Source organism: Nansenia antarctica, assembly GCF_963989245.1.
Source record: "Nansenia antarctica genome assembly, chromosome: 5".
In the NCBI taxonomy this organism is placed as follows: Eukaryota; Metazoa; Chordata; class Actinopteri; order Argentiniformes; family Microstomatidae; genus Nansenia; species Nansenia antarctica.
Genome location: NC_137690.1, coordinates 26,834,025 through 26,848,465, shown reverse-complemented (window position 1 = coordinate 26,848,465; position 14,441 = coordinate 26,834,025). Strand labels below are relative to the sequence as shown.

At 41.3% G+C, this 14,441-nt stretch overlaps 1 protein-coding gene across 1 annotated transcript in view; it reads left to right on the top strand.

The window, feature by feature from the left end:
- tmem8b (transmembrane protein 8B) overlaps positions 1-14,441 on the top strand; it is a gene marked incomplete at its 5' end in the record, with an annotated part of 51,430 nt that overhangs the window by 8,065 nt on the left and 28,924 nt on the right. Inside the window, one exon of the mRNA XM_080532686.1 lies at positions 13,814-14,205. Within this exon, the coding sequence (XP_080388812.1) occupies positions 13,814-14,205 (392 nt within the window). The remainder of the gene's footprint in view (positions 1-13,813; positions 14,206-14,441) is intronic.

Genomic DNA, 14,441 nt, shown 5'->3' with positions numbered 1-14,441 from the left:
TAGGACACCCTATGCCCTAATAGCTCATTGTCTCCTTTGGCTGAAATAACCCCAATTAGACGTTTCCTATAATTGTCTACCAGTCTCAGAGATCAACTGGGAGAATGTTTTTCCTACTCCTCCTACTGCAGAATTCAGTTGTGTGATGTTTGAGGAGTGTTTTGCTTGTATGTGGCTTGATTCATGCATCCTTCACAAAGAGAAACTGTCCGATTCCAGCCTTGCTGAAGCCCCCCCAGATCATTACAGATCCTCCACCAAATTTCACAGTACGAGACACTGTGGCTTGTATGCCTCTCCAGGTCTCCGTCTAACCATTAGACTACAAGGTGTTGGGCAAAGTTGAAAATTGGACTCCTCAGAGAAGATTACTTACTCCAGTCCACTCCTTATAGTCTTTGGCAAACCTCAGCCTGGCTCTTCTTTGCCTCTCATTGATGAAGGGCTTTTTTTCTAACTTTGCACAACTTCAGTATCCCTCTACCAGTAAAGCCATAATTGAACCCTTCTTTTCCTCGCTCAAAACGTTTCTTTTCAACTCTTTTGGCATGGTTAGTTGTTCTTCTTTGATTCCAATTACTTTTGAGGTGCTACTAGCACTGTTGGAGAACCCACTTAGAATCACTGATCTAAAGGGTCAGCTAAAGGTTTAATCGAAGCACCCAAACTTTCCAGTTTTATTTCCCACTGTGAGAAAAGATGTGATGTGTTCTCATACAAAGCCATGCAGAGACAGACACATCTTGCATTAGACAGAGAGGATGGTCCTTAATACCCTCATCCATGTTCTAGAACGGAAAATGATTTTGGTTAACATGAATCGCTGATAACCCAGCGATGTGTGGGTTATGTTCTCTGACTTTGTATCTAATAAAACTGCTACAGTAGTGATTGCGTTCTCTGTGCAGCAGAAAGTCCCTCTAAGGTTTGTTCTGAAACACACACCCTCGGTGGGCGAATAGGGCTGATTGCACAGCAGCTGGGACCCATTGTGTACCCTACGTGTTGGCGGCGATCGATGAGCACAGAAGATCAAACACTTGCATTGTATCTGCTGTACTGTTGGAATTTGGACTTCTTCCCCTCTGTGTGGACACAGTGACTTTACATAGGGTGCATCTCAATAGTCTGTTGTAGTGTCCCCTCCATGCAAAGTTGTGAAAGAGGTGGACAGGTGATATCAAATTCTCTCTTGGCATCCACTGTATTGCTTGTTTTCACATATCCTATGTTTGCAAATCAGCAAAGAGACCAGAGATACACTCTTAGAACTAAGTTCTATATGGAACCAAAAAAGGTTCCATGGTTTGATACATACTGTATAAGGCACCCCTAAAAGTGCTGTATACAATAGAACCATATGGGATTGTCTAAGTGGTTTTAAATAGAACCATGTATGGTGCCATTATCAGTCATGGCATAGAACCTTGTCCATGCCTAAAGAACCATAGATGTTTCTATTTTGATTCTCTAAATAACCTTTAATGGTTCTATTCGTAGTCTAAGAAACCATGCAGGGCTCTATTTTTTTTTATATATTTTTTTTTAACTAGTAGAAGTAGTAGCCTAGCTTCAGGAAGAGTACAGGCAATTTCAAATTGGCAGACCACAACATATCTCAAAGTTATAAACTGCAAGAAACCTCAAACGTGAATGGCTTTGTGTGACAATTTTAATTATAAGAAATGGAGGGCCGCACTACTAGACTAACACACACTCCACCCCAATGGGTGCCAGAACCACCCCAACAAAACACATGCATGGACATGTGCACAGATGTAATACAGTTAAAAGTACATCTGTTAGTGAGATAATGAAACACAAGGAATGGACATTCTAAATTACTCACAATTCCCTAGCAACAGGAGGGAGCAATGTAATACATTTGCTGGGGAATTTTGATTCATTATATTGAGATCACAATTTCATACCGGAGCGTCGCATGGAATGAAATATAGGCAATACATTTTTAAATAGCATCACTTTGAAGAAAAGGTTCCAAAAAGAACCACTTTGATAAAATGGTTCTATAAATGACTGCATTGAACCTCAAAGGTGCCATAAAGAAGTGTAGGCTATGAAGGATACATTTGTTTTTCTTTTAACCTTGATTGTTTGTGCTTTTCTTTTTACGGCCATCTAGGATAGAGGGATTATCCAGATTGAAGGGATGCACTTTTCATATGGTAACACACCGATGCATCACCTCATCCTGTTCCTGTATTGTGTCTAAAACCCTGAAAACCTTGTCATCTCATTGGCTGACATTGATTAATCTCCCTTCATCTTTAGTCCGTCAACAGTGGCTCATCAAGCATTCCCCAAAGAGAGATTTGACAACTGTCCCCCTCTGTTTATCTCAGGAGCAGCTGTCAAGATATTACCTCTCCTGCAAAAAGCAATTTTGCACTGTGTTGATTTATGCCAAAGTAAGGTGCAATTGCATTGCAAGGATGAAATATGTGTGACCACCAACAATGTGAATGAAAACACGATTGTGTAAATGTCCAACATGACACCTCATACATTATCTGTGTTTTTGATTAAGTAATTACTTAGGATGTCTCTTCTTGTCATTTATACAGAAACAAACTCACATTCAACAACGGTACTGTATGTCATGTATCTCAAATATAAGAAGCTCACCAATAATGATCTTCAGATAATGCAAGTGGTACTATATACATGATATGGTGGATATGGTGGAAGCTGGGGTGAGACGAACAAAATGTAACTTGCATTGCCAGTGGTGAAACACCCTTCTCCTTAAAGTGCCCTGCCTGAGCCTACCTGGACTATTTGTGTCCAGGCATTTGACTCAAAAAGCACATTTTGAACAGTTTCTTGTCAGTCCACTGTTGATACATATGGTCTCAAAATATATTATTTTGCACATGCAAGCCTGATAGATAGCCTACTGTAGTAGCTACCTCTTCCCCAGGCTATTGTATGATATCCTACTGGTGTAGTAACCTCACCTCCCCACTGTTGTATGATATATCTTACTGTTGTAGTAACCTTGTCTTCAGGCTATTCCGCACAGCATATAACATATAAGTCTGGAATAACAATGACTCAGAACCTGGCCTTAGTGGCACTGGATTTACTGAGTAAAATATTTGTCATTATTTGATTTCAGCAAATCACACACCTGCGAGGCATGGCACCAAATCAGCAATGTGTGGTGCGCCCACACTGGGAGATGATTGATGCGAGGTAAAGCTAATGAATATGCATCTGGTAGTTTCTCTGAGGCATTCTAGTGAATAATCAAACAGACCACCCGAGCATTTGGGCGAATGTGTCAAGGAACGAGATTTCTGTAGAAGAAACCTACAGTACTTGACACAAAATAATTCTTCTTCTTCTTCTTCTTTTTCTTCTTCTTCTTCTTCTTCTTCTTCTTGGAATTTGGTATTTTTTTAACTAGGCACAGGTCAGCCATAGTCCACACCCCTGCAGCAATTTGGGGTTAAGTGCCTTGCTCAAGGGCACATGCAGCTCCCTCCTGAGGCAGGGATCGAACAAGAAACCTTCCGATTGTTAGCCGGCCTCTCTAACCTCTAGGCTACCACCTTGAGCCTTGTATGTGCAAGAGAATAATATTTCAATATCTATTTAATAATATAATACAAGAAATTATCTAAATTATTTAGTAAAAATCTGCCTAAATGTACCAAAGGTGAACCAGAGTACTATATCGTATCAGGACGTGTTGTTTGTTTGGAATGCAACATCCCCAGTCTTAAGCTTTTAGTCTTCTGCTAGGCCTCTTCTGCCAGTCACTCTGGAGGCCATGACTACTGATCAAAACACTTATGATCTGAGTGCTCTGAACTTGTGTGAGTGCGGATGGGGCTGTAGCTGAAATACATTTGGAATCCAATGAGGCACGGTGAAGATCCTCTCAGAGTGAGAGCTTCTGGAGTACAATTAGAGATCTCATTGGGGACGTAGAGCGGGTGTTCCTGTTCTTAAAATGTCCCTCAGTAGATACAGATTGTCTTTTACAATAGAGTAGGATGTGCTCTCTTCTTCCAGTTGTATACATTACAGTCACCACAGGGCAATGACTTTTGCAAGACACATTTTCATCATTACAGTACATGAAAAATTAGTCAGCTCCACATTTGCAGTCCCAGCCTCACACGCAGTCTTGTGTCTAATAGGATCAAGAAATTGTCCCTGTCAGTGTTATATTAACAAAGTAATTGGAAGGCTTGCTGTCTGATATCTCAAGCTGGTAACTGCGTTTTGATCCAGAGCCAAAATATGTATGGCAAGCCGAGGGATCTCGTCTGTTACTCTATCTCAACAGAGTGTTTCGAAAGCTCTGTAATCCTCTTAAACAGTTGCAAGCCGTAAATTCTGCCTCTTCTCCAAAAGCATCCCTCTCTCACTCTCCCTTGGCTGGGAGACGGTGTGTGGTACAGTGTCAGCCCGGTGGCGTGAGAGAGAGCGAGAGAGAGAGAGAGAGATGTGAGATGTGCTAATTTAATATCTCACAGTGAAATAATGTGCGGCCGGGAGGGTTGGCGTGTGTTTGTACTCGTGTGAATGTCATAATTAAACATTTGTCATACATTTCGCAAAGTGTGAGTGTCAGCATTCCAGATTTCCACTCAACAACTCAACAGATATTAGAGCGGTCATGTGAATGTCCATAGTGGACAGTGCAAGTGGCCTCAGTGATTATCCAGAAGTCTAGACCAAAGCTAGAAGGCTGTCCTCGTCTTCAAAGAGGGCTATTCATGTGTCACAAGTGGCCTCTCCTCCTGAAGGACTGTGGTCCTGGAGTGACTAAGAGCTGGTCTTAACCAAGAGGGCTGAGAAGGGCTTTGTGCTTACACTGCAGGGTGGATTATAAATCCGCTTTCACAGGGTTCCCTCCTACAGTTCCATGCACTACTACCGCAAACTCCGTCACCATGGCAATGCAAATACTAATTATTCACACTCCCCATTGTCTGTGTGCGATATATCACTTGACCTTTTCGCGGAGGGGGCTCTCAGAACGGAGCGAGAGAATGCTTCTAGTTCCGTGAAGGAGTGTTCACAGGAGTCCTCTAGCTTCTTGTGCAACCCTCCCACTGCTCCCCCCCTCCCCCCCCTTTCCCTGATATTGGGAGTTGTAAATTGTGTGGGTGCTGCAGGAGTGGAAGTCAGTCCACACACACACAGTCCACCCACGTTTCAGCTGTGACTTCACAGTCCTCTGCTGTTCTTTTCACTAATGAGATTGTTCCTCTGTGTACCGATGTGCTTGCTTACTACGATATCCAACACACATTACACTCGTAGACCTAACTATTCTATATGGAAGCAAAAAGGGTTCCATGTTTTGATACATATAAGGCACCCCTGAAAGTGCTACAGTATATAGAACCATTTTACATGGTTCTTATGAGAGTTCTTTTAATGGTTTTAAATAGAACCATGTAGGGTGCCATTTATGAATCATGGTATGGAACCTATTCTATTTTGTGGATATAACTCGTAGAAGTAGTACCCTACTGTAGCCTCAGGAAGAGTGCAGGCAATTTCACACTGGCAGAGCCAAACATATCTCAGAGTTAATAACATCAAGATACCTGAAAGGTGAATGGCCTCGCATAACAGTTATTATATGTGGAGGACTGCCCTGATAGACTGCCCCAACAATGTAATACAGTTAGAATTTAATTTAAAAAAAGAATCAACATCACAGGTACATCGTTGTGAGATAATGTAATACAAAGACTGTAAATCCACTATTTCCAACAATTACCTAGAAACAGAAGAGAGTAATGTAGCAGGTTCACTGGAAACTGTGGATAAGTGAGAATTTTAGATTTTTATGTTGTAATATCTCACAAAGAAATGTCACAGGTACACATGTTGGATCAGAACAAGCATTGTGATTGGCCCAGATGTTTGAAGCCATGCTGTATTCCCTAAAGTAACAGCTATGACACATTTTACCTATTTATCATTGCAGTAATATCCCATGCACAAACACTTGAATTTGTATGAAATATTATAACCTAGGGCATATGAAAAGCTGTGAATGTGACTTACGTGGCAGTTATACAGCATTAGGCATTCATTTCGAGTGGCTAGGTACAAAATGATGACTTGTGCGCTTATGCAGTAATAGGCATTAATATTGAGTGGTTACTCAATGTTTTTCATTTCAACTGTGATGTTGAGATTTGCAAGATTTAATTTCATATTGAACTGTCAGTTTCTGTCTTCTCTATTGAACTGCCAGTATAAATGGTGCCTTTCATGTCCACTCGGTCGCATTCATAGCTTTTCATATGCCCTGGGTTGTAATATTTCATGCAAATTTGATGTTCTGCTGTTTGGATGAATTCATACAAAATTTAGTGTAGGATTGAGAGGCCTCTGCTGAGGACTAAGAGTACCCCTCAGCTGTGACTTTATTCACAATAAAGCACGGCCTCTCATACCTTATTGCTTAATTAAATAGGTGCATTATGTGGAAGGCGATAGGTAAAATGGTTCCAAAAAGCACTTCTTTGATGAGCAGGTTCTAAAAAGCACCTCTGATGAAATGGTTCTATAAATGACGCAATCTCACCTCAACGATGCCAGAAAGAGACCCCTAAGAACCTATTGTGTGCAGTGGCGGCTGGTGATAAAAATTTGGGGTGGGGCACAGGTTATGGGGGCATGCTCCACGGGGAAGAATATCAACTTCAAAATCTGGATTTACAGTCCATTTTAGCATGAGAATATACTGTATATATAACTTAATTATTTTTTATATATAACTTATTAAAGGGCAAACTGCAAACACAACAAAAATATAATGCACAACAACTGACAAATCAACTGGAATAGTCTTTGTTAGCAGAGTAGACCTAATGTTAACAGAATGGACTTATACCCTTTGTCTATCTGTGCAGCGGTAAGGTGAATAATTCTAGCAGTACTGTCCAGACAGTTGTCTTGTTTAGCCATTCAACTAGGCATTATTTATTCAATGGAGAAAGACATGGAACACAATGCAATTGTGATAATAAATGTGTTCTTTGTTACTTCTTTAATTAAATTAAAGTGTACCTTTCTATTATCATACAATATTTCCTTGAACATGTCAACTCTATAATCATACAGTTAGTTGTCTCTGTCATACTGAACTGTTTGTTATCATCCTGAACTATCTCTGTTGCTCACCTCACCTCAGTTCTGTCTCTATTGCTCTCCTCTCCTGTTGTCTGTCTCTCTGTTGCTCTCCTCTCCTGTTGTCTGTCCGAATATCGGTTGTTAAGTCGCGATGTGTTTCCGGGTCCAAATTTGGCTGAGGCGCTGTCTTCGAAATGCCGCAATAATAATAATACTAAATTATATTTATATAGCGCTTTTCCGAGGCTCAAATACCCCGACAATATGGGGAAAACGGGAAAGTGCTGTGTCCCTTGTTGTATGAATAGATCCGAGTCTAAAAAACTATTAAACTGTCATTCTACCGCTGTAGTACACTGGTATTCTGGTGCAGAGAATTTCTGGTTTGGACCCGGAAATTGCAAAACGTCACGTTTTTGTCGTCAGACTTAACAACCGGATATTCATTCAGGGCTCTCAAGTCTCACGCATTTTTTAATTTTTACTACCCCTAGTGGTAGTGGCCCTAGGCTGCAGCCTAGGTAAGCCTATAATCTGCGCATGCTCGGGGCGCATTTTTTGCGCCCCGACCGAGAAATAGGAGACAGCCATTTGGAGCGCTGCTACAGCTCACGTGTAAGCCAAAAGTATTTGGACTGCCATAGAGTGCCATTCGGCCGGCGTCCCCGACTCCCTACCCTATGTATTTTCACAGTGAATTTTACACACACACACACACACACAGATAAAATGTTTATTGTATTGGAGGATTTTTAATGAATGCTGATAGGCGCCGACAGAATATCAGCCGCATTTTATGAATAAACAATGTTTATTTTTTAAAAACTTTTACAAGTAGCAACTAGGAAGTGGGGGCGCTTTGGAAGGTGGGGGCGGCGCCCTAGCGCCCTCTATTGGCCAGCCGCCACTGATTGTGTGGTGTTTTGTTGTGTGTAAGCTGCCAAAGCTATGTTGTTACTTCTGCTGAAACAATAGGAGAGCTGGGAATGGTTCTTGCTGTGTTACAGGTTGTACACACAGAAAGAAATTACGCTCCTCCTTTCCTGTTTGTAAAAAAGCCTCGGCTGGGTTGCCACTTATAGTACCAACCCCCAACGGGGCACTCTGAATCCCTGTGACATTACACCACTCCCTTTCACACACTTATATAAATAGGATACCCACAGTGTATCTTCCAAGGACTTTTGGAAGATTAGCTTGTTGAGTGCTCAGATAGATCCTAATAAAAGTACACTAAACAGTGCCTTTCATTTGGCCAAAGATAATGTACCAAAGGCTTTTTATTGGGTTTCTGTGCAGAGGGAGTGGGGAGCATGAAACAAGGACATTGCAAGCAGTAGCGATAAATCTTTCACGCCTGCGCCTATCACATCCAAGCTTAGTATCACACACACACGATGGACTTGTTCTGTAAATCATCTTGTCAGAGGAGTAAATCCTCAAGTCTGCTGAGTACACGTCTATTCTCAGGCCTCCCACTGGTGTTGAAGGGCTGCTTCACCTTTCATTGCAGCTGGGAAAGTCACATCCGTGGACTGTCCCTTAATTTCCCCTCGGGGATCAATAAAGTACCTATCTATCTCTATCTCTAGTGTAGCCCTGACTTTCATAACTGTGACTTTGTTTTGATAATGTCTGTGGTCAGCACTTGTTCACCTGTCACTTTGAGTCAACTTCTACAGGGAAGGGTTTACTTCACTTCTCCACATCTGCTCTTACCTAGAGTACCCTAACCTGTGCCTCTTCAGCTGGCTTTTTGTTTACATACTTCGGTAAGGGTTGGCTGTATCTAATATATATTGTGTATCATGTATATTGGTTAGCAAAGACATGTGCTGACCAAAACTATAGCTGACCCATCAAAATATGAAGAAGACCGTTTCCATTTGGAGCCCCACCACCATGATATCATGATTTTTCAGAATTGGTAACTGACTGATAAGTACCTCCCTGGAAGGTTTGTGTTTTGATTTGAAACATAGAATTTCAAAGGGATCTGAACAGGGATGTGAACAGGCTATACAATACTATTATTTAGATGAAACTGCCACTGAATGATTTAAAGCCTCAATATCCATGTATGTTCCTTTTATATCTCAATATCCATGCATGTTCCTTTTATATCTCGCACAAGGCAACTGAATCTTTTTCCCTCCCTTAAAGTGTGACGTCTCTTGCATGTCTGCCGCAATGTGTGCTTCGTTTCATCAGGAATCCACAGAGCTATAGATTAGAAGCACTTTGTTAAACTGATGTCGGATCAGCCTTGAGCTCGAGTCAGTGAGTGAAACTTTGATCTGGGAATGAGGCAATTCAAAGCGCCAGAATGGCAGTTTAGCATATATTTGACTTCAACCGAGGATAGGTCTGAAGAACGGTATCCCGAAGCTATTATGACTTAGAACTCAAGAGTTTACATAGCTGCAGCTTTCCTCACAGAAACTCTGTCCATACACACTGAGCTGAGCCAAGGAGGGGTGGGAGCGTGGCATCATGCACACCACCATAGATCACATTTTGCTGATGGCGCTTTTTAAGTAAGATGTCCTTGCCAGCGTGCAACATCTGTCACAGGGCAAGAATAGTCTGTGCGCAGCAGAAATGTCAGCCGTAGAAGGCATGCAGGGGGATTTAGGCCATTCTGCCGCAGGGGTGTTGTATGAGGTATGCTGGTAATGGAAGCAAGATGCCTAATGGCAAAGCACCTCACAAAACCATGTGTGAGCGATAGGGTTAAGAGTTTAAAAGTCTGAAAAGTGCAGCCACTCCCCCCTCCAACCACACAAGCAGATATACAAACCAACACACACACACACACACACACACACACACACACACACACACACACACACACTAACACATCTCTATGGCTACATCTGCATAGCTTTGGTTGTTTGGTTCTTCTACGAAACATGCAAATGAGGCTATACACATTTTGCCAATATTTACCAAATCAACACTGGCAGATCCGCCTCCTCAAGACGAACAAAAAAGCTATTTGGAATGATAAGATGCTTCCTGATAGATTTTCAGCTATTTCACATTTTTGGAAAAACACAAAGAAATGTCTCCAATGTTATTTCTATTATTCAGCCTTCTGCCATTTTCATGAAAAATGGCCATGACTGTCACAAATGTTTGCTTTTTGACAGGCACATAGAAGACCCCAGGCCACACCCTCACAACAATGTTGACGCTAAAATTCCAGAAGGGGACGCTATAGCAAGGCGTTGAGTTTCTGGACATCGGCCATAATCAGCATTGTTAACGAAACATGCAAATGAGGCTATGTTGGCCATATTAATGCAAATGAATATGTAACATAAATTCTGACATATGCAAATAGAGCTATGCCAGTCATTGTTAGTCTAATCAATCTCAAAGTTAGTGTGCTCAGAGACAGTGCCATCACATAGATGAGCACCAAATGAGCACCAATTGAGGTTGATCGGACAAAAAGATGCCTGCCATTTACTCCAAAATAAAATAGGGTTTAAAACTGCAGTCACCTTTTATCTCCTATAGAAACACATTCTTGTATGGTTAAATTATTATTATAATCTAGTAATATAACCATGAATCTCTAAATCTACAAATTCAGTGGCAGAACATTATTGTTAAATGTTATTAAAACATTAAATGTTACACAATATAAAAGACATGTCTCCATCTAGTGTGCTTTGAGTGCCATAACAGAGATGAGTACATAACAGAGATGTTTGAGGACAACCCTTGTGCCCTTAATTGCCACTTGCGGCTATATTTTTAGATGTTGTTGTTTGGACATTCAAACAGAATTTGGCAGTGGTGGCAGATTTCGAACAAACTTACACCCTGCTCCTTTAAGTACAGTGTTACCAAGAATGTTTACTTTTTTAAACTAAAAGGAACATTTAGGAACTTTGCATTCAAAGCTCTCAAAACACCTCCTCCTACATGTCTAGTACTTTACTGGCACCACGGTTGCCAGACCGGTACTGTATTTTGCCTGTACAGTACAGTGCTGTAAAACATTTTACAGTAAGCAAAGAGGTACTGTATTAAACAAAAACAATGCTGTTCTGTATTTTTCCTGTATTATTAAAGACTATAATTTCCACAGCAATAGCTTATTAAAGCAAATAAAACACTTTTCTGTAGGTTTAATGGGCACCATTAATGGCCAAGATTACACTATCGTTTGACTGCAATGGGAATTGCAATGACAATTGAGAACATTTTCCAAAACATTTCACTACACTTATTACAGACTGTACTGAAACCAATAACCAATAACCAATATTTGTTTATTAGTTGGCTGAAAGGGACCAAGTGTGAAAACACCCATTGTAAACCCTAGGCAGTTTGAGCATTAATGAAGTCACATCTTATCTGCATGTTCTTTGGGCCAGGACTATTATGACAATTTGGACAATACGGTGATCATTGTGGGGGACCAAAATGATTTATTTGAAGAATGTGATCTTCATCTCATATTAATCAAGGTCTTGGCTTCAGATCTCTACGGGGCAGTTTCTTGAAGATGTTCCCTCAGTGTTACTTGTTTTTCTCCTCTGACTGTCCCCTGTAAAGCTCTGGCTCATTTATAACGATGCCATTCTCTGGCCTACAGGGTTACTGATCTACTGTAAATGGGTCTAATGGCAAATATCCCCCTACTGGCCTTTATTATTGTCAATTTAGAATGATGGCACATACGATTGAACAGTTTATTAACTGCAGGGGGGCCAGGGCCCTAAGTCAACAAGCATATGAGCTTCAATGACCTCTGGGATTCAGTTAATTGACAGAGGCTGAGGATAACTGAAAGGCCCAAAATAACATCCTACTTCTAGAAGGGATGAGAGAGATCAGTGACTTTAACACTTCTTGTGGGCAACCCTATTAAAAGGAAATTAATGAACACATGATTTATTATTCTTTCATTTTCTGCTGTCTTGACATTTTACAGAACAACGTTGAGAACATGGTTTACTATTGGTGTGCGATCCACTAAAATGTGATTTAAATAGTTTTTACTAATACGTAAAATATTGGTGTGAGATAATGTATTTGCACAGATTTACGGTGCCACAAGTTAGTTTAATATATGCTTAAAAGACCTCAACTACTGTACAACTAGACATCAGGTATACATACAGTGGCTTTGCAGTGGAAACAGAGAATGTAGACTGTGGTGTCTTTGGGTATGTGTACAATAGTGGGAGAAGGTTTACACTCCGCTAGTGTTTTGCTCCTCAACAATTTCATCACACGCCCACACCCACGCACACACTCCCCTCACCTCTTTTAACAATACTTTCTAGTTGTTTTTTTCCTCATTGTAGCCAATTGCTAATTGGCTTTCTACCCATTTGTTGTGCGTCTTGCTTTTGCATTTAGTTACAGTGCACTCCTTAATCCTGCTTTGATGCGTAAAATAAATAACATAAATATTTGCATAAAAGATAATTTGCACAATAGCAAGGAACTCATTAAATCGCCTGTTTAACTAATGTTTTTGTCTGTTTTCATTCGATCAAACATTGGGGAAAAAGAAGGCCCTATTGTCAGGTTTGCTTTTGTTTTGAAAGATAATATTGATATGTCTTGATAAGGAGCGGTATTCAAGAGCCAATGTAGAAAGAAGGAGCTCTTCAAGAGCCAATGTAAAAAGAAGGAGCTCTTGACAGGATTTTCTATTGCCAGCCCCTGAGCAGGTCCTTTGTCCATACAGCTACCACTGCCTTCACATTTGCACTTTAAAATGCCTAATGCCTCAGCCACTTCCAGAAATCACAGAGCTTGGTACATAATATGCAAACTAGACAGAGCCGGAGAGGAGAGTCTGTGATCCTTCTCTCTGAGGTCTTCTGGAAATTAATTTGATGATGTTTTGCGAGCTGACAGGAATGCCCTCTTTGTTCCTCAATGACCTATTTACTTGACTCTGCTGAATCATTACTTGTTTTCTCTCTCTTGCTTGACACAGTCTATTTTTACCTATTCCTTCTCTCCCACCAACCATTATTCTGCTATATTATAGCATATACCTATACTATATTTTACCTCTCTACCTACATATATGGGTCTTTTACACACACACACACACACACACACACACACACACACACACACACACACACACACACACACACACACACACACACACACACACACACACAATTTGCTAACAATTACACTTCATTTTGTAGAGCAACCTTACCCAGGAGTTTTGGTGGATAAATATTTAAACTCATCATCTATTATAGCAGTGCACAGCACTTTCCCCCCAGTTTATGCTGTCTTGATGTTTTACAGAACAAAGTTGAGAACATGGTTTATTTTTTGGTGTATGATCCACTAAAATTCATATGGGCTTTATTGGTATGAAATACATTTGTAAATATTGCAATGAGCTAATATAAATTCAGTGAGCTAATGTGTTGGCACAGATTTACAGCACCACAAGTTAGTCTGAAAGGCCTGACCTCACCTTGTTCTGACCTCACCTCTGTTCTCTACTACAACTAGACATCAGGCATACAGTGGAGATACAGTACACCGGTAGTGTTTTACTCCAGGGATTGTATCACGCATGCACGCATGCACACATGCACACATGCACACACTCACACACTCCTCTCACCTCTTTTAGCAATACTTCATATTTTAACTAAAGGTTTCTTCTGTCTCACACCAGATTGCTCCAAACCCCATACAGCCAAGGGTTCTGCAGCCGGCTCAGCCCTGAACATGCCCCAGTCTTTCGGCACGCCCATGGGCTTCTCCCTGACTGAAACCCTTCCAGCAGCGGGCCTGCCCAGCCTCCCCAACAACGGATCAAAACACACAAGTCCTGTCCTCAACTCAGGGGACAGCATCACCTACCTGGCCCCCACCGCAGATGCCAACAAGTGCTGGCCCATCCGCCCCACGCTACGGAATGAACTGGACACCTTCTCCGTGCACTTCTACATCTTCTTTGGGCCAAACATATCCATCCCCCCAGACAGGGCTGCTGTGTTTGCCATCAACCTGATGCCCGTCCTAGACAGTGGGGGAGTCCTCAACATGGAGCTCAAACTCAACATGGTGAGTCCCAGCGATCGACTTATGAGTGTTTAAGGGTCACTTCATCCTCATAGTGTGTTGCCAGTTGTAAATCTTACCGTTTGCTAAAAGAACTGTCTTTTTTACCACCAGACCTGGATCCAAAAGCATTTAATTGAGCCTGTGTAGTGTGCCAGATAGGTGTGTGTTTGCACTTTTTGGACAATTCCATTGGGTCAATGGTGCCAGGCAGACAGAATCAAACAAGCATTTAAAGT